The sequence below is a fragment of the Homalodisca vitripennis genome, chromosome 1, assembly GCF_021130785.1.
Source record: "Homalodisca vitripennis isolate AUS2020 chromosome 1, UT_GWSS_2.1, whole genome shotgun sequence".
In the NCBI taxonomy this organism is placed as follows: Eukaryota; Metazoa; Arthropoda; class Insecta; order Hemiptera; family Cicadellidae; genus Homalodisca; species Homalodisca vitripennis.
The window spans coordinates 250,102,246-250,122,675 of NC_060207.1; the positions used below are offsets into that span (position 1 = coordinate 250,102,246).

The following is a 20,430-nucleotide window of genomic DNA, read 5'->3' on the forward strand; positions in this document are numbered from 1 at the left end:
TCAAGAACTGATTAATCTCGAAAGATCTTATTTTACTCCCCCCCTCCCCATACCCGATATATGTTCGCGAGTTTCATCTGAGGCTCCAATACTAGTGTAGTCGAGTATACTTCCGTTAGTTCTACTTCTGTGCCGTGGCAAGTCATCCCCCTCCTCCCCTCACCCGATATATGTTCGCGAGTTTCATCTGAGGCTCCAATACTAGTGTAGTCGAGTATACTTCCGTTAGTTCTACTCCTGTGCCGCGGCAAGTCATCTCCCCCTCCCCTCACCCGATATATGTTCGCGAGTTTCATCTGAGATTCCAATACTAGTGTAGTCGAGTTTACTCCGGTTAGTTCTACTCCTGTGCCGCAGCAAGTCATCTCCCCCTGCCCTCACCCAAAAATACGCAACAACTTAAAATCGGACGACCAATCGTTCTGAAACGAGTGATACACATTAACCTGCATAAGCCCATGGCATCAGTATCTATCCTCTACTGGTATAACTGTATGTCAGAGTAACAGTTTACCTGCTCCATAATCTGGATATATAGTGGTTATAAGCGGTAAAGCAGTATTGATCGTGTTTTTTTTTTATATCAATATTATTCAGTCGTTGAAGTGGGGTCTCCGGACGATGTCGTCCAAGCTTTATTCTTGAGTGATAATAGTATTTCGAAAAGACGAGTATTAGATAGATAAATCAGCTTGCAATGTAAAGTATTCATCCTATAAACAGAATTAATAATTCGGTTCGTTGAGTAATATAATATTTTGTACGGTTTGACAAGAAGTACAACCCGGTTTTGTGAGTACAGCAGAATTTCAGTTAGATGATTACGAGTGCCGATAAGACACCTTTTGGAAGAAATTAGTAGGTAATCTACAACAAGTAACCCCAAAGAATGGCGCGTTTGCGACAGACGTGATGCACAGCAGTGACAGAATGAGCTGAGGGCTGTGCGGCAGGAGAATCATTTATTGTCTAGAATAGGCGTCGATTAAACGACATCGTGTGTTACCGCCCTACAGCTCACGTCTGTCGTGGCTAGTGTCGAGTGTACCCCATATGTCCAACACAAACATTAAACTTTAAGTCACCGCTCGATCCAGCGCTCACAGCTTACAGCTCGTATCGCGGCCGAGGCCTCGGTTGGTCTATGAACGAGCGCTACTCTCACACGTTATGATTGGTCTTTAGATTACATAGTTTAAAACAAAGAAAGTGATGTTATGTTTTGATATCACGGTCACGTCCAAACCTCGCCTGAACTGCGTTTACACTGGCAAAAGGTTTGTGCCCGACTGTACGAATCTCGTCTGGACCGGCGCAAGAGTTCTCGCGAGCGCTGCCGCAACCAGTTTTAGACAGTTGTTTGCAACAACCGGAGAACAATTTCAGCTATAAATATTTCATTTATAAACATTGCCGAGACATCACAGCAGAGTGTGAACGAACAGACTTCGTATTGACTCTCGGAACAAGCAGCGATACTATTGCAGTAGGTACTTGCTACAGTTCTCGCGAGTAACATTTCTTATCTTGTTCATATTACGCGACATTAGTTTTACAAATTCTCTTGCAACTTTACTTGTCAGTCTAAACGCAGCTTATGTTGTCGCCAGTCTACAAACGGCAGACGGCCAGCCGACCGATTTGACCACGCATGTCAGAGCGGGATTGGTGGACAACGGCTAGAAATTCCGTCAGTTCTCCGCACACATGTCGATCGGTCGGACGATTCGAATAGTTTAAACCAAATAGTTCAATGTGTAAAAGAAGTCTTATGCCATGTTTTTTCGTAGTACATTTCTATAATTCAACGAACACGTTGTGACGAAACATAGCCTTTCGGGCGTTCTTTTGCTTTGAAGTTGTCTTATCGTGATAGTGTGATTCTATTCTTAAAGTTTCTATTCTTCATTATCATAAAGGCTAACACAAAATATGTACGAGCCAGTAATTGATGACATTTATTGCGCTCGTATTGTGGGTGCAGCAGTAGAAGGTACTGGTGTGAAGTAACTAACCTTACTTCGGTAACTTCCGTAGCAGATAAATTTCTGATGCATTCATTGTGTATTGGCCGTCAGTGGGATATATATTCAGAGCCTTGGTACTTTCGCGGGACTCTAACCAGGGCTACCGCCAACGATGTAACGTGTGCATAACTCCAGTACAAGTGCTGTATCTGTTACAGGAAACCTAGACACGCCAACCAACTGCTCACTGGTGTACAAGGATCACCGCTCACTGAGAGTTGTTTACAATGAGTTCGGCAATAATGTAACGTGTGCATAGCTCCAGTACAAGTGCTGTATCTGTTACAGGAAACCTAGACAAGCCAACCAACTGCTCACTGGTGTACAAGGATCACCGCACACTGAGAGTTGTTTACAATGAGTTCGGCAATAATGGAACGTATGCATAGCTCCAGTACAAGTGTTGTATCTGTTACAGGAAACCCGGACACGACAACCACCTGCTCGCTGGTGTACAAGGATCACTGCACACTGAGAGTTGTTTACAATGAGTTCGGCCATAATTTAACGTGTGCATAGCTTCAGTAAAAGTGTTGTATCTGTTACAGGAAACCCGGACACGCCAAACAACTACTCGCTGGTGTACAAGGATCACCGCACATTGAGATTTTTTTACAATGAGTTCGGCAATAATGTAACGTGTGAATAGCTCCAGTACAAGTGTTTTATCTGTTACAGGAAACCCGGACATGACAACCAACTGCTCGCTGGTGTACAAGGATCACCGCACACTGAGAGTTGTTTACAATGAGTTCGGCAATAATGTAACGTGTGCATAGCTCCAGTACAAGTGTTGTATCTGTTACAGGAAACCCGGGCACGCCAACCAACTGCTCGCTGGTGTACAAGGATCACCGCACACTGAGAGTTGTTTACAATGAGTTCGGCAATAATGTAACGTGTACATAGCTCCAGTACAAGTGTTGTATATCTGTTACAGGAAACCTGGACACGCCAACCAACTGTTCCCTGGTGTACAAGGATCACCGCACACTGAGAGTGGTTTACAATGAGTTCGGCAATAATGTAACGTGTGCATAGCTCCAGTACAAGTGTTGTATATCTGTTACAGGAAACCTGGACACGCCAACCAACTGCTCGCTCGTGTACAAGGATCACCGCACACTGAGAGTGGTTTACAATGAGTTCGGCAATAATGTAACGTGTGCATAGCTCCAGTACAAGTGTTGTATATCTGTTACAGGAAACCTGGACACGCCAACCAACTGTTCCCTGGTGTATAAGGATCGCCGCACACTGAGAGTGGTTTACAATGAGGTCGGCAATAATGTAACGTGTGCATAGCTCCAGTACAAGTGTTGTATCTGTTACAGGAAACCCGGACACGCCAACCAACTGCTCGCTGGTGTACAAGGATCACCGCACACTGAGAGTTGTTTACAATGAGTTCGGCAATAATGTAACGTGTACATAGCTCCAGTACAAGTGTAGTGTTTGTTACAGGAAACCCGGACACGCCAACCAACTGCTCCCTGGTGTATAAGGATCGCCGCACACTGAGAGTGGTTTACAATGAGTTCGGCAATAATGTAACGTGTACATAGCTCCAGTACAAGTGTAGTGTTTGTTACAGGAAAACCTAGACACGCCAACCAACTGCTCCCTGGTGTACAAGGATCACCGCACACTGAGAGTGGTTTACAATGAGTTCGGCAATAATGTAACGTGTGCATAGCTCCAGTACAAGTGTAGTGTTTGTTACAGGAAACCCGGACACGCCAACCAACTGTTCCCTGGTGTACAAGGATCACCGCACACTGAGAGTGGTTTACAATGAGTTCGGCAATAATGTAACGTGTGCATAGCTCCAGTACAAGTGTAGTGTTTGTTACAGGAAACCCGGACACGCCAACCAACTGCTCGCTGGTGTACAAGGATCACCGCACACTGAGAGTTGTTTACAATGAGTTCGGCAATAATGTAACGTGTGCATAGCTCCAGTACAAGTGTAGTGTTTGTTACAGGAAACCCGGACACGCCAACCAACTGCTCGCTGGTGTACAAGGATCACCGCACACTGAGAGTTGTTTACAATGAGTTCGGCAATAATGTAACGTGCGCATAGCTCCAGTACAAGTGTTTTATCACTTACAGGAAACCCGGACACGACAACCAACTGCTCGCTGGTGTACAAGGATCACCGCACACTGAGAGTTATTTACAATGAGTTCGGCAATAATGTAACGTGTGCATAGCTCCAGTAAAAGTGTTGTATCTGTTACAGGAAACCCGGACACGCCAACCAACTGTTCCCTGGTGTACAAGGATCACCGCACACTTAGAGTTGTTTACAATGAGTTCGGCAATAATGTAACGTGTGCATAGCTCCAGTACAAGTGTAGTGTTTGTTACAGGAAACCCGGACACGCCAACCAACTGCTCGCTGGTGTACAAGGATCACCGCACACTGAGAGTTGTTTACAATGAGTTCGGCAATAATGTAACGTGTGCATAGCTCCAGTACAAGTGTTGTATATCTGTTACAGGAAACCCGGACACGACAACCAACTGCTCGCTGGTGTACAAGGATCACCGCACACTGAGAGTTGTTTACAATGAGTTCGGCAATAATGTAACGTGTGCATAGCTCCAGTACAAGTGTTGTATCTGTTACAGGAAACCCGGACACGCCAAACAACTGCTCGCTGGTGTACAAGGATCACCGCACACTGAGAGTTGTTTACAATGAGTTCGGCAATAATGTAACGTGTGCATAGCTCCAGTACAAGTGTTGTATCTGTTACAGGAAACCCGGACACGCCAACCAACTGCTCGCTGGTGTACAAGGATCACCGCACACTGAGAGTTGTTTACAATGAGTTCGGCAATAATGTAACGTGTGCATAGCTCCAGTACAAGTGTTGTATCTGTTACAGGAAACCCGGACACGCCAACCAACTGCTCGCTGGTGTACAAGGATCACCGCACACTGAGAGTTGTTTACAATGAGTTCGGCAATAATGTAACGTGTGCATAGCTCCAGTACAAGTGTAGTGTTTGTTACAGGAAACCCGGACACGCCAACCAACTGCTCGCTGGTGTACAAGGATCACCGCACACTGAGAGTTGTTTACAATGAGTTCGGCAATAATGTAACGTGTGCATAGCTCCAGTACAAGTGTTGTATCTGTTACAGGAAACCCGGACACGCCAACCAACTGCTCGCTGGTGTACAAGGATCACCGCACACTGAGAGTTGTTTACAATGAGTTCGGCAATAATGTAACGTGTGCATAGCTCCAGTACAAGTGTTTTATCTGTTACAGGAAACCCGGACACGCCAACCAACTGCTCGCTGGTGTACAAGGATCACCGCACACTGAGAGTTGTTTACAATGAGTTCGGCAATAATGTAACGTGTGCATAGCTCCAGTACAAGTGTAGTATCTGTTACAGGAAACCCGGACACGCCAACCAACTGCTCGCTGGTGTACAAGGATCACCGCACACTGAGAGTTGTTTACAATGAGTTCGGCAATAATGTAACGTGTGCATAGCTCCAGTACAAGTGTTGTATCTGTTACAGGAAACCCGGACACGCCAACCAACTGCTCGCTGGTGTACAAGGATCACCGCACACTGAGAGTTATTTACAATGAGTTCGGCAATAATGTAACGTGTGCATAGCTCCAGTAAAAGTGTTGTATCTGTTACAGGAAAGCCGGACACGCCAAACAACTGCTCGCTGGTGTACAAGGATCACCGCACACTGAGATTTTTTTACAATGAGTTCGGCAATAATGTAACGTGTGCATAGCTCCAGTACAAGTGTTGTATCTGTTACAGGAAACCCGGAAACGACAACCAACTGCTCGCTGGTGTACAAGGATCACCGCACACTGAGAGTTTTTTACAATGAGTTCGGCAATAATGTAACGTGTGCATAGCTCCAGTACAAGTGGGTTTTATCTGTTACAGGAAACCCGGACACGCCAACCAACTGCTCGCTGGTGTACAAGGATCACCGCACACTGAGAGTTGTTTACAATGAGTTCGGCAATAATGTAACGTGTGCATAGCTCCAGTACAAGTGTTGTATCTGTTACAGGAAACCCGGACACGCCAACCAACAGTTCGCTGGTGTACAAGGACCACCGCACACTTAGAGTTGTTTACAATGAGTTCGGCAATAATGTAACGTGTGCATAGCTCCAGTAAAAGTGTAGTGTTTGTTACAGGAAACCCGGACACGCCAACCAACTGCTCGCTGGTGTACAAGGATCACCGCACACTGAGAGTTGTTTACAATGAGTTCGGCAATAATGTAACGTGTGCATAGCTCCAGTAAAAGTGTAGTGTTTGTTACAGGAAACCCGGACACGCCAACCAACTGCTCGCTGGTGTACAAGGATCACCGCACACCGAGAGTTGTTTACAATGAGTTCGGCAATAATATAACGTGTGCATAGCTCCAGTACAAGTGTAGTGTTTGTTACAGGAAACCCGGACACGCCAAATAACTGCTCCCTGGTGTACAAGGATCACCGCACACTGAGAGTCAGATGTGCCAAGGGGTTCGATGGTGGTTTGCCTCAACAGTTTGTAGCGGAGGTTCGAGACAGTGTGGGCTATCTAGTACGTAATATCACAGCTCGCGGTCAAGCCGAGTTCAACGTCACGGAGCTGGAGCCTGGTGTCTCCTATAACGTCACCGTGTACTCCAGCAACGGGAAGGGGCGTAGTCCAGACACCGTGCAGATACTGGCAACTACAGAGAAGTATGAACACACCACTCTCTACCAGCGAGTATCAGGTAGTTATGAGTCACGTCAGCGTTTAATACTAGTAGGCGTGATATTAGTTCATAAAGCTTAAATGAAGAACTATTGATGGTTTCATTCCATTTCTTTTTCGGCATTTTGTTCCTAAACTGGTCGGAATTACTTATAAAAACTTAAAGGATAAATAATCTCTAGAGTGATAATTGTTGGGTTTCATTCTTACATAGAGTATAATACTTTAAATTAAGCATACAAACTCCGGAAGAAACTTTATCCTACATGAATGGTGATTTTTTGGGATTTGAATGGTGATTTTTTTGGGATTTAGTGTTGCTGCACCACGAAGTTGGTAATTTTGAAATGTTTTTGGAGGGTTGCCAAGCTTGAACAAGTCTAGAGTATAGTACTTTAAATTAAGCATACAAACTCCTGGAAGAAATGTTATCATAAACGAATGGTGTGTTTATTTGGGATTTAGTGTGCTGCACCAGGAAGTTGGTAATTGTGCAATGTTTGGAGGGTTGCCAAGCTTGAACAATTCTGGTGCCCGACTTAAACTTTGTTGTATCTGCAAAATTTATTGCTTTAGGTTCACATCAGCATAAATATCTAGCATACTTTAGTGCTGAAAAGCATAATTAAAGTCAAGATATTATTTATTTATAATGTTTTCCTATACAATTTCAGAACAGTAAATATTCAGGAAATTATAGTGAGTTTAATGTTTCACGGATCACGTTCATGAAGTACTACTTTATATGTCCTCCAGAGGATACCATGGGTGACGTGGACCCTCTGCTACTGATGGGGTTGGGGGCGTTGACCGGACTCGTGCTGATAGCCGTCGTGTTCTTGCTGACGGTTCGGCTCAGGCGGAGACGTAGACTCGCTGATCACAAACCCGCAGTCTACGAGAAGTCCGCGTCCATGCAGACTACTGTCAACCTTCCATCGGCATCCGCTGACGACGATCGCAACCCTGATGTGGTTCCCCACACAACAGGTGAGCTTACTAGGCTGCATACCTCGTGTACACTACCTTCATAACCGTGACTGGTTACGTAATATCGGATATGAAATAAAATAAATTTTTATTAAAAAAATTGAGTTACATGTTGAGCTTCAATTGTAGCTCACTATTTCTTACTAACTGTTTAGTCGGTGCTAGTGAGACGTTTATTTGAAGTAGATTTAAGAATATTTGTAGATCAGTGCAAATACTTTCGACAGGAATTTTCTGTAACAGGTTCAAGTAGATTAAGACATTGTAATTAAGTAAGCATACATATGTTTGTAATAATGTTACATAATTATACTGATTTTTTAATTATACTCAATCCCTCCACATACCATGAGCTGTTTGTTTTCAACTTAAAGAAAACAATATTCAATTCGGGAATAACTTTTACAGACTTATTATTATAAATATATTTTAATAGGACCGGACTGTCGTTTTAAAGTCCTTTTTATGTCCTGTAATCATAAAATATATAAGTATAAACGATTTTTACCAATAGGGCAACAATTGAAATACATTAGATGTCTGCTAAACATTTGATGTCGCTTAGCCGGTCAAGATTTCATATGCAAAACTGTTTATCATAAACATCTATAATAAATGCAAGAAAGCCCTAAAGATGGTTTAAACTGCAAATAGTATAAAGTGTGCCTAAACATTTTTAGGACACAAGAGAATCGAGAACGGCATTGATGTGATACAGTACTGTACTTGTGATACAGTAATTTAATATTCAGAATTCAATATAATTCGGAGAGATGGTTGCACTATTGTATTTAGAATAAAAACCGCGGCTATTTAAATGTGCTGTAATAAAAAGTGTATAATTACAGTCTGACCTTGGACCATAATACAGGATGTAATACAGTAATGTTACAGTCCACGTCAAATAAATAGAACTGTGTAATCAGGCACTGTAGGTTTCGGTTAAGTGCTTCTGATAATCAAAGCAATATAGTAACTATAGACCGTGTAAAACACTGCAGTGCCTTTACACGTAAATATTATTTAAAAATTATGATAAAAAATATAACGATCAAAGTGAAAAAAAATCTCACAAAATCTGAAGACAAATCTATATTTACGGTACTACATCCCGAAGCAAAACACTACACAAAATGAAAATGGATTCATAATTGAATGTTTTCCAATTAAAATATAGTCACGTGACAACGGCGGTGGATAATTGCAGGTACCTGACTGGCGCGCAACCCGCCGTGAATTAAAAGCGTGCAGCTTTCAAGCTTTTATCGTGCCGGTGAATGCTTCCCTCTATTCAAAGATGTACAAAAGACTGACTGTCCTTACGTTAATGGAAGCGACATATAAAAGAGTGTTTTATCTCCTGTTTGCAGAACTGGAGGAGATTGAGGTGGGAGTAGAGTTATCTCCTGCTCCCCCTTGGGATACTTCTCACGTCGCTGTCCCGTGTCCAGCCACCATTCCGCTCTACACACATGTGGTATTCCCTCGCTCTTTTTGCTATGTGATAAGAACTATGAATTGTATTAACTGTTATTAACGTATAAATTATCTGTGCACAGTTATGTAACAAATCATCTGATTTACGTCATTTATATTTACATATAAAAATATAATTACGAATCAAGTCTGTTACGTTATACATATACATATATGAGATTCTGTTTTCCATTTTATACAAAGGAATTTCATTTCATATTAGTACGCAAAATTGATTCCTTTGAATGCTCACACTAATTTGTTAATTCATGAATATTTATGATGTCATATATTGTTGATTGCGTAAATTCAATTCATGTTGAGTTCTGACATATTGTTTCCAAGGAAAATGATAAATGATGCACATTTACAGTAAAGTTATTCTCCCCAAGCGAATTTCATCCTTCCATCTGCGAGCCTGTAGAATAATGATGTGGATGTTGATTTTAGGCTCTGTAGCTCCATTCCTTTGGCTAATAGGGTACTCAGTATTTACATTAGGATATATTTATTCAGTACAGTGTTAAGATGGATTCGTTTAATGAACTCATGGTTATGAGCGAACTGAGATCGAGTAGAACGTCTCCTTCCTAGTTATAACAGAGAACTTGAATTTCTCAAATTAAATATTGTATCTATAAAGATTTTTGCTAAGATCTGGTCACTATATCTGTTCTAGATAACATGACAATTTTGTGAATTAGTAAATAATACAGTAAAATAGGTGGACTAGAACAATAATTAACATTCTTTAAAAATTTAATATATCAGTTGAAGTAGATAGATTTGAAAGTATAGATCAAACTTAACATAAATTTACTATAATACTTGCTGAAAAACTAAAACAAACAAAACAATATATTAAATACAGAAGAATTTATACATTTATAATATGACAAATAACATAAAGATTTACAGCTTTTGTGCAGCGAACACAGCAAAATTAAGTTTATTCTGGTTTTGTACTATATTAATATAAAGAAACGCAGGAAAGAGTAAACACTGAAGAACCTCTAGAGTCTTACTGATGAAATTGATCATAAACATGCTTTAATTAACATTACAAATTATGAACTGACCAATTAAATGTATTCTATTCGAACAAATGTAAGGAAAATCCGGGATGTAAGGAAGTGGTTCTTATTCTATATTATTTTTATTCCGAAAAATTAAGTAAAAGTAAGTTTGTATTTGGCACTATATTCATAAAAATCCTAATTGAATATAATGAATCCCACACGTACATCTGCAGTAATGGTGTGGTTCATATTTCCTGTCACGTTCTACCACATTTGTAAGATGGAACAAGCGGAAAGTATAATAATACTTTATTCTGGAACAGTGAAGTTTAGATGATGATGAATCACTTTCTGGGGGTGGTGTCTGTAGATAACGGAAAGTATAATAATACTTCATTCTGGAAGGGTGGAGTTTAGATGATGATGAATCACTTTCTGGTGGTGGTGTCTGTAGAAAACGGAAAGTATAATAATACTTTATTCTGGAACAGTGAAGTTTAGATGATGATGAATCACTATCTGGTGGTGGTGTCTGTAGATAACGGACGTACCGGTCAGATGGCAGAAGGGTTGGCCGAGCAGCGAGGCAGTGACTCCTAGTCTGCGAAACGCCGAGACCCAAACACCGGTCGGGGTCCCTAGGCACAAGGAGAGCACCGTCTAGCCCACGGCCGAGGTACGGTACCTGCAGATACAAGCTTAATCTTATTTATAATCACCATTTTGAATTACTAATTAACACTTATAAATCCAAGTAGAAGTAAACGAATTTTCATAAAACATGTTCCGTATTAAAAGAGATGATATAAGATAGATGTTTCAAAAACCTTAACCCTGAAACACACACACACACACACACACACACACACACACACACACACACACACACACACACACACACACACACACACACACACATATATACATATATATATATATATATATATATATATATTAATCTAAAATAAGTGAATCTTTAAATATATAATTAACTAATATAATCCGAAAAATACCATAGTATGAAATTAATACGTGGTTTGATAACCTTTCCCGTTGTGTAGAAATATATTTGTAATAAATGTGATAATTTCCCACATCTAAAGAAATGTTTTCATGAGATACTGTTATTTTCCTTTCACTTCACTTTCCTCATATTTTTACTCTGCTACCGCTCATGTACAACTGAAAAACCAAACATCGTTTTAAATTTCGATGTATAAGAAATATTAATTTTATAGAAATTAACTCTATAAAATCAAATTTGATTACTGTTGATACCGTAGCATGGCAACAGCTTCAGTTTCAAAATTACTTTTTATTGTGCCTCATAAAATCAGCCGTAAATACTATAAAGAATAATAAATCTTAAAATTTGTTGGTAAACACCAATTCCGTTGATAAGTTTTGCCAAATATTTATTGTAATCCAAGGAAGATTAATAAGAAGATAAACATTAGAAAAGTGACCTGGATTAATTTGGAATTTTGAAAAAATAGTAGTATTTATATTTCATAATACAAATTTAACAGATGTTGACACAAAAAGTCAATAAATTGACTGGAATTTCTGTTTTCATTTAGCGTTATAGCAGTGATTACTTCTACACTGCTTGATCAGTAGTTAATGAAGATAACACATTTAAAGGCAACATCTAACTAACTTCAGATTGCACCAGCAACTTATTTAAATGTCTAATGCATAATTATTTAAACACTGTTATAAATCCAACCTTAATGAACAAAACTGTGATTGTTTTCATGGACGGTATCCTCAACTGGTAGTTTTCCTTGACATTGTGATATGGAATTTAACAGTGGCTAAAAGAAAAACAGAGAAATACACACTACGTCTCATCAATCCATTGTATCTCAGACTATCATTCACAACCCAAAACCTTATAAACAATTATATTGGAAAACAGTATGAAATTAATAATTATTTTCCCCTTATACAAGAATTTAACAGCTTCTTCCTAACATTTGAATAGAATATCTCTCTAAAAATTAATAAGCTTCTCAGTCCTACTTATGTATATTTTCTTCATTGGGGCAACATAGCAAAGTCAACTTTGGCACTGGAAATACTTTAGATCGAAAGTAGATTACAGCTGCCAGAAGAAGTCGCTTTTTGACCGAATTAGATTTTCGGGAGCTTCGTACATATATAGTTTATTGCTCTACGTATGTAAATCTACAACAAGGCAAACTCTATTATGGCACTTGAAATATCTTATACTGGAAGTAAATGACAAGGACTGAAGTAAACGCTTTTTGACTGATTGTAGGATTGTGAGACTTATGAAATTGTATTTTTTAACGGGCCAACAAGGCAGACTTAACTGTGGTGTTAAAAATACTCTTAATTAGAACCAGAAATACCCAAACACTTGCAAAACATAATATAAGATTAAATTCTGATGCTCTTAAGCATGAACACTGAAATAATGTGTACCTGATGTTAGCTTACTTACTTTAGAAATATTTCATAGCACTCCATCATATTAGATCATAAGAGCTTTTACTAAGTATTATAAGAATTTTTAAATACTGCGTGTGAATTTTCGAGTAATCTTCTAATTGAAAGCATTTCTGTTTATTGGACACGAACCATCATTAGTCTTTGTGTTACGTTTATTTCACATCCCGAAGGATTAAGGAATATAGCCATAGCCGACACAGTGATTCAATCGAAGGCGTTAATTCCAAAGGTTAAACCTTAAACCCAAAGATTCGACCCCATAGATCAGTTAAGTTAGATAAATCAATACCTATTGTAGAACTAACAACGGTTCCAGCAATATTAGGAATTAATAACGAATAATCTAATACATGTCTAATACGATTTTAATTCGTCTGGTTACCATCGTCTTGCATCAGTTAAGTTAGATAAATCAATACCTATTGTAGAACTAACAACGGTTCCAGCAATATTAGGAATTAATAACGAATAATCTAATACATGTCTAATACGATTTTAATTCGTCTGGTTACCATTGTCTTGCATCAGTTAAGTTAGATAAATCAATACCTATTGTAGAACTAACAACGGTTCCAGCAATATTAGGAATTAATAACGAATAATCTAATACATGTCTAATACGATTTTAATTCGTCTGGTTACCATCGTCTTGCATCAGTTAAGTTAGATAAATCAATACCTATTGTAGAACTAACAACGGTTCCAGCAATATTAGGAATTAATAACGAATAATCTAATACATGTCTAATACGATTTTAATTCGTCTGGTTACCATCGTCTTGCATCAGTTAAGTTAGATAAATCAATACCTATTGTAGAACTAACAACGGTTCCAGCAATATTAGGAATTAATAACGAATAATCTAATACATGTCTAATACGATTTTAATTCGTCTGGTTACCATCGTCTTGCATCAGTTAAGTTAGATAAATCAATACCTATTGTAGAACTAACAACGGTTCCAGCAATATTAGGAATTAATAACGAATAATCTAATACATGTCTAATACGATTTTAATTCGTCTGGTTACCATCGTCTTGCATCAGTTAAGTTAGATAAATCAATACCTATTGTAGAACTAACAACGGTTCCAGCAATATTAGGAATTAATAACGAATAATCTAATACATGTCTAATACGATTTTAATTCGTCTGGTTACCATCGTCTTGCATCAGTTAAGTTAGATAAATCAATACCTATTGTAGAACTAACAACGGTTCCAGCAATATTAGGAATTAATAACGAATAATCTAATACATGTCTAATACGATTTTAATTCGTCTGGTTACCATCGTCTTGCATCAGTTAAGTTAGATAAATCAATACCTATTGTAGAACTAACAACGGTTCCAGCAATATTAGGAATTAATAACGAATAATCTAATACATGTCTAATACGATTTTAATTCGTCTGGTTACCATCGTCTTGCATCAGTTAAGTTAGATAAATCAATACCTATTGTAGAACTAACAACGGTTCCAGCAATATTAGGAATTAATAACGAATAATCTAATACATGTCTAATACGATTTTAATTCGTCTGGTTACCATTGTCTTAAGCAATAAAATAACGTCAGTAATATTAAACTTTGCAATAGTACCTAAATAATAATTATGTAATATTCTAAATTTTAATAATTTTGTAACGAACTAATTCCAGTAAAATTATCCTAATAACAATATAAATGCGAAAGTGAGTTTCGTTGTTTGTCATATTTTCCCGTGTAAACTACTGTTTACGCTGAAATTTTACATGGACATTCTGGGATTTTCCGGTATAAATATAGGCCTAATCATATTACGAAATTTTTCCAGGCTAAGCCCAATTTGGTCTCTAAAGTTGTGAAATATTAATTGAAATAATCAGTTAAATGTAATCAAATGTTCTATGCAACCATTTTTATAGCAGTACAAAACAATATGTTTAGTTAATATTACCATTATTTTCGATTTGTTTGCATTTATATTTTCAAAGCATAGATTAAATTTGATAGTTAAAAGACTTCTTATTTAAACCTTTTATATAACTGCTGTTGTCCGCGGAGCAAAACAATATCCAGACAAGAAAATTAAAACTTTTATTAAAAATATACTTTTAACTTTAACGTTTTAGAAAATATTAAGTATTAGAGATATAAGAAAAAGATTATATCTAACTTTTTATATAATTTTAAAGATGGTTATTCGAGTAAAACATATCTTGTTTGTTTTTTGACAGAAATAAGCTCCTCAGATATGTATAGGTATAGATAGTATCTTGATTGAAAAAAAAGACCTGAGTATTATAATTAGCCATTAATATACGCTATTTTACATAATATGTTATTGATTGTGGCAAGAAGGTAAATCTAATGTAACCAGAACTTAATTAGCGTCGGAAATATAATTCATTTGTACTAGAAGTGCTCATACATGTACGCATACACATACTACGAAACCACGTGCAAATACCATAGGTAACTCCTAGATATCTGTAAAATAAAGCTGTTTTAGCTGCTTCTTAATTACATGAGTTTTGGCACAAGGTATAGAAGTGATAGATTCTTTTATAATTCTTGCACCTTGCTTAACATACAGGAAAAGTTATACAATTTACGTGTTTCATACATCTTATTATAGTATTGTAATAAATAAATTTATAATGATGTACCTATATAATATAATAGAAGTTCTAAGCAGTTATACAGAATAAAATTATAAACACACAAAAATGTGTTTTAACATACATTTTGACAAAGTTTTAGTAAAATTTAAAACATAACTATGGAATATTATTTATTGGAGAAATTTTTTAATGTTTTTTCCATTTTATACTGAAATACTATTCTTCTTTAATTATTTTATTCCGGAAAGTAATTTTCGACTCATGTACATGTTTCAGTTGCTAAGTACATTGTGTGAGTTGAAATGAACAGTGTTGGATATTGACCGTGGGTCACAGTTCTTAAGTGCGTTGTGTGAGTTGAAATGAACAGTGTTCGATATTGACCGTGGGTCACAGTTCTTAAGTGCGTTGTGTGAGATGAAATGAACAGTGTTCGAAATTGACCGTGGGTCACAGTTCCTAAGTGCGTTGTGTGATTTGAAATGAACAGTGTTGGATATTGACCGTGGGTAACAGTTCCTAAGTACATTGTGTGAGTTGAAATGAACAGTGTTGGATAAAGTACATTGTGTGAGTTGAAATGAACAGTGTTGGATATTTACCGTGGGTAACAGTTCCTAAGTGCATTGTGTGAGTTGAAATAAACAGTGTTGGATATTTACCGTGGGTAAAAGTTCCTAAGTACATTGTGTGAGTTAAAATGAACAGTGTTCGATATTGACCGTGGGTCACAGTTCCTAAGTACATTGTGTGAGTTGAAATGGACAGTGTTGGATATTGACCGTGGGTAACAGTTCCTAAGTACATTGTGTGTGTTGAATGAACAGTGGTGGATATTTACCGTGGGTAACAGTTCCTAAGTACGTTGTGTGAGTTGAAATGGACAGTGTTGGATATTGACCGTGGGTAACAGTACCTAATTACATTGTGTGAGTTGAAATGAACAGTGTTCGATATTGACCGTGGGTCACAGTTCCTAAGTACATTGTGTGAGTTGAAATGGACAGTGTTGGATATTGACCATGGGTCACAGTTCCTAAATGCGTTTTGTCACTTGAAATGAACAGTGTTGGATATTGACCATGGGTCACAGTTCCTAAATGCGTTGTGTGAGTTGAAATTAACAGTCTTGGATATTTACCGTGGGTAACAGTTCCTAAGTACATTGTGTGAGTTGAAATGAACAGTGTTCGATATTGACCGTGGGTCACAGTTCCTAAGTACATTGTGTGAGTTGAAATGGACAGTGTTGGATATTGACCGTGGGTAACAGTTCCTAAGTACATTGTGTGTGTTGAAATGAACAGTGGTGGATATTTACCGTGGGTAACAGTTCCTAAGTACGTTGTGTGAGTTGAAATGGACAGTGTTGGATATTGACTGTGGGTAACAGATCCTAAGTACATTGTGTGACTTAAAATGGACAGTGTTCGATATTGTCCGTGTTTAACAGTTCCTAAGTACATTGTGTGAGTTGAAATGAACATTGTTAGATATTTACCGTGGGTAACAGTTCCTAAGTACATTGTGTGAGTTGAAATGAACAGTGTTGGATATTTAACGTGGGTAACAGTTCCTAAGTACATTGTGTGAGTTGAAATAAACAGTGTTGGATATTTACCGTGGGTAAAAGTTCCTAAGTACATAGTGTGAGTTGAAATGAACAGTGTTGGATATTTACCGTGGGTAACAGTTCCTAAGTACGTTGTGTGAGTTGAAATGAACAGTGTTGGATATTTACCGTAGGTAACAGTTCCTAAGTGCGTTATGTGAGTTTAAAAGGACAGTGTTGGATATTGACCGTGGGTAACAGTTCCTAAGTACATTGTGTGAGTTGAAATGAACAGTGTTCGATATTGACCGTAGGTCACAGTTCCTAAGTGCGTTTTGTCACTTGAAATGAACAGTGTTCGATATTTACCGTGGGTAAAATTTCCTAAGTACATTGTGTGAGTTGAAATGAACAGTGTTGGATATTTACCGTGGGTAACAGTTCCTAAGTACGTTGTGTGAGCTGAAATGAACAGTGTTGGATATTTACCATGGGTAACAGTTCCTAAGTATATTGTATGAGTTGAAATGAACAGTGTTGGATATTTACCGTGGGTAACACTTCCTAAGAACGTTGTGTGAGTTGAAATGAACAGTGTCTAATATTGACTGTGGGTCACAGTTCCTAAGTGCGTTGTGTGAGTTTAAATGAACAGTGTTGGATATTTACTGTGAGTCACAGTTCCTAAGTGCGTTGTGTGAGTTGAAATTAACAGTGTTGGATATTGACCGTGGGTCACAGTTCCTAAGTGCGTTGTATGAGTTTAAATGAACAGTGTTGTATATTGACCGTGGGTAACAGTTCCTAAGTACGTGTGTGAGTTGAAATGAACAGTCTTGGATATTTACCGAGGGTCACAGTTCCTTAATACGTTGTGTGAGTTGAAATGAACAGTGGATATTGACCGTGAGTCACAGTTCCTAAGTACGTTGTGTGAATTGAAATTAACAGTGTTGGACATTGAACGTGAGTCACAGTCCCTTGGAAATATATTTATTTTGCGGTGTTGGTTAATATTGCATCGTTACGATGTCTAAACGTAACCTAAAAAGTTAATTTAACAATTTCAATCCTTTTAAAATTGAAATGAAATAATATTGTAAATTTATTCTAATCACAGTAAATTTATGCACGTTGTCACATTATGTAAATATTTATTTTGTTTCAGATGCTAGCCAGATTTCTGAACCCCCTAGTAGTTAGTTTATTAAGTAAACTACTTACAGTTCTGCACCCAGAAAATAAGGTAAAATTTTCTTCGATAGTAGGCCATGTATATTAATCTTATAATACTTACTACTTAAATGTACGAATACGATAATTTGAGTCAGCATCCATTGTTTAAATTTTTGGCATTCCAACGGTAAACTTTTCAAATACATCAGGTTGTAAGACTTTTGTAAACGATTTTACGATAATATAAGGAAAAATATGATTATTTCTAAAAATAATCTTTTTATCGTTTTTTTCCAAATTTTACAATCTCCATTTTAAATCTTAGAAACCACATAACTTTATTTAATACCAATAGTTAGGAATGCACGAAATAATAAACATAATTTTAAAGAATATTAAAAAATTCCTTATTTCTCTTCTTGAATATTTGAACTGATATACACGTCGGATTACAAAGATTCGTGAGTATTTCATGTTGACTGAGCTATTAGTGGCTTCTGCTTAGCTTTATTAATATTGATATTAACGTAAAAATTAATTACATGTAAGACTTTCAATTATACTAGTTACACAGCACATAAATATTTGGTAACGAAAAAGTATGCTGAGGTTCGAGGAAGTATTTCAGTTAGGTCTGAGGCTGAAGCTTGGATTGCGTTACGTAACTCTCATTGTTACTGAGCTACCTAACCTTCTCATACGGTCCGAGCGCTAAATTTTGTCGTCAATAAATTATATAACATTTTATGAATAAAATCTTGTCTAACTAATTAAAAAAGTAATACCTTCAAATAACAAATGATGTGATGTTCACGCGTAACATTCACTCAAATAAACAATCAGGCGGGTTGAGGGTTTTTAGTAAGTAATTCTACCTTATCGTCATAAAGAGAACATTCAGAGATAAATTATCACGTATAGTACTTTAAAATTTGCTGTAACGTTAATTGTTAATGTGAAATAAACTAAGAAAATAAATTATTAAAGGGTAAATGATCTCATTGCTGTTTTGTTTCAGTGCCTTATACTTCTAATGGGAAAGAAAATAAAGAAGATTTAAATAGAGTAAAGATACTAAGTAAAATCTGTAATAATTTAATAATATGTTAGAGTGGGCTACATGGCCAGAGATAAACTATTTTATATTTACTGTATTATACTGCTAGTGCTGTATTCTAAAGTATGGATGTTTATAGGTTATAATTATTAAGTTCACTGTGTTATAATACTTTGTTAATCGAGTTTTAAAACAGGATTTTGTATTAATAATCCACCGACAAAATATCAATATAATAATCTTATCAACTGTTCAAATACTTGAATGACTGGAACTAATATCTATCGTTTTGAATTTCTTACTTGTACACAGATTTAATACTACATAAAATATGATAATTTGAGTTAATTATATGCTTGGAAACAGCATTAAAATCCAACATAAGATTTTTTGTGCTTAGGCTATATAATACAAATTGTGTACTACACTGGTTTTTAAATATTATATTTGTTTATACATATAGTTTTAATTTATTGAATTATTTCTTCATATAAGTATTTATCTTTTTTATTTAATATTTAAATATTGTTTTAAAACAATGTGCGGAATAATGTCTCCTTGTATATTGAAAAAATTCACATATCTGCAATTTGTTTAAATAGAAACATAATTAACGATAGTATGTTTGGATTTCATAATTTAAGGTAAGTTAGCATTTCATTTTGAGTTTATACATTTACGTGGTTTTTAATATTCATATCACCAATTTCATACGAGTTTATTATTTAAACCGAATATATAAAACTATATTTCTCATATATTTCTTATGGTTTATATTAATTTTAATTTAAAAGTAATCTGGCTTCTTTCTACAATCAAGCCATCAGAATAAGAATTTGATTAGATAAAGTATTTTCTCACAGATATGTTTATGTTTAAGACTACTACAATCGTATTTGAAGCAAAAAAGTAACTGATATATAAAGTAGGCAACACTTAAAATACCGCACAAGGTCTTACTAAGATATCATTATTACACACTGACAAATTATAGTTGCGGTTATTACATTTAAAATACCCAAACTACATATAGGTTACAGCTGCGATTATTGTACTTATACGTAAAAGATCCTATATGACGAATGCATAACTCCGTTTGGCTTATATTACAAATATTTCATCCATACAATGTAATTTATTGAATTAGATTTTGACTTTTTTCAAAATGCAGGTTTTTTTTATCAGATCTAGCTTGAAAACAGAAATATAAATATTTAAATGAACAAATATAATATAAGAAATAATTAAAATCCAATTAATTACTTGAAGCTCAGCAACACTGGGATGAAAA

At 36.7% G+C, this 20,430-nt stretch overlaps 1 protein-coding gene across 1 annotated transcript in view; it reads left to right on the forward strand.

Moving 5' to 3' along the window:
- The window catches only part of LOC124355553, a 137,455-nt gene extending 117,920 nt beyond the window's left edge, over positions 1 to 19,535 (forward strand). The window contains exons 15-20 of the mRNA XM_046806719.1: positions 6,487 to 6,801; positions 7,539 to 7,772; positions 9,143 to 9,249; positions 10,806 to 10,943; positions 18,075 to 18,152; positions 19,101 to 19,535. Coding sequence (XP_046662675.1) covers positions 6,487 to 6,801; positions 7,539 to 7,772; positions 9,143 to 9,249; positions 10,806 to 10,931 — 782 coding nt within the window. The 3' untranslated portion in view covers positions 10,932 to 10,943; positions 18,075 to 18,152; positions 19,101 to 19,535. The remainder of the gene's footprint in view (positions 1 to 6,486; positions 6,802 to 7,538; positions 7,773 to 9,142; positions 9,250 to 10,805; positions 10,944 to 18,074; positions 18,153 to 19,100) is intronic.
- Positions 19,536 to 20,430: the final 895 nt, after the last annotated feature.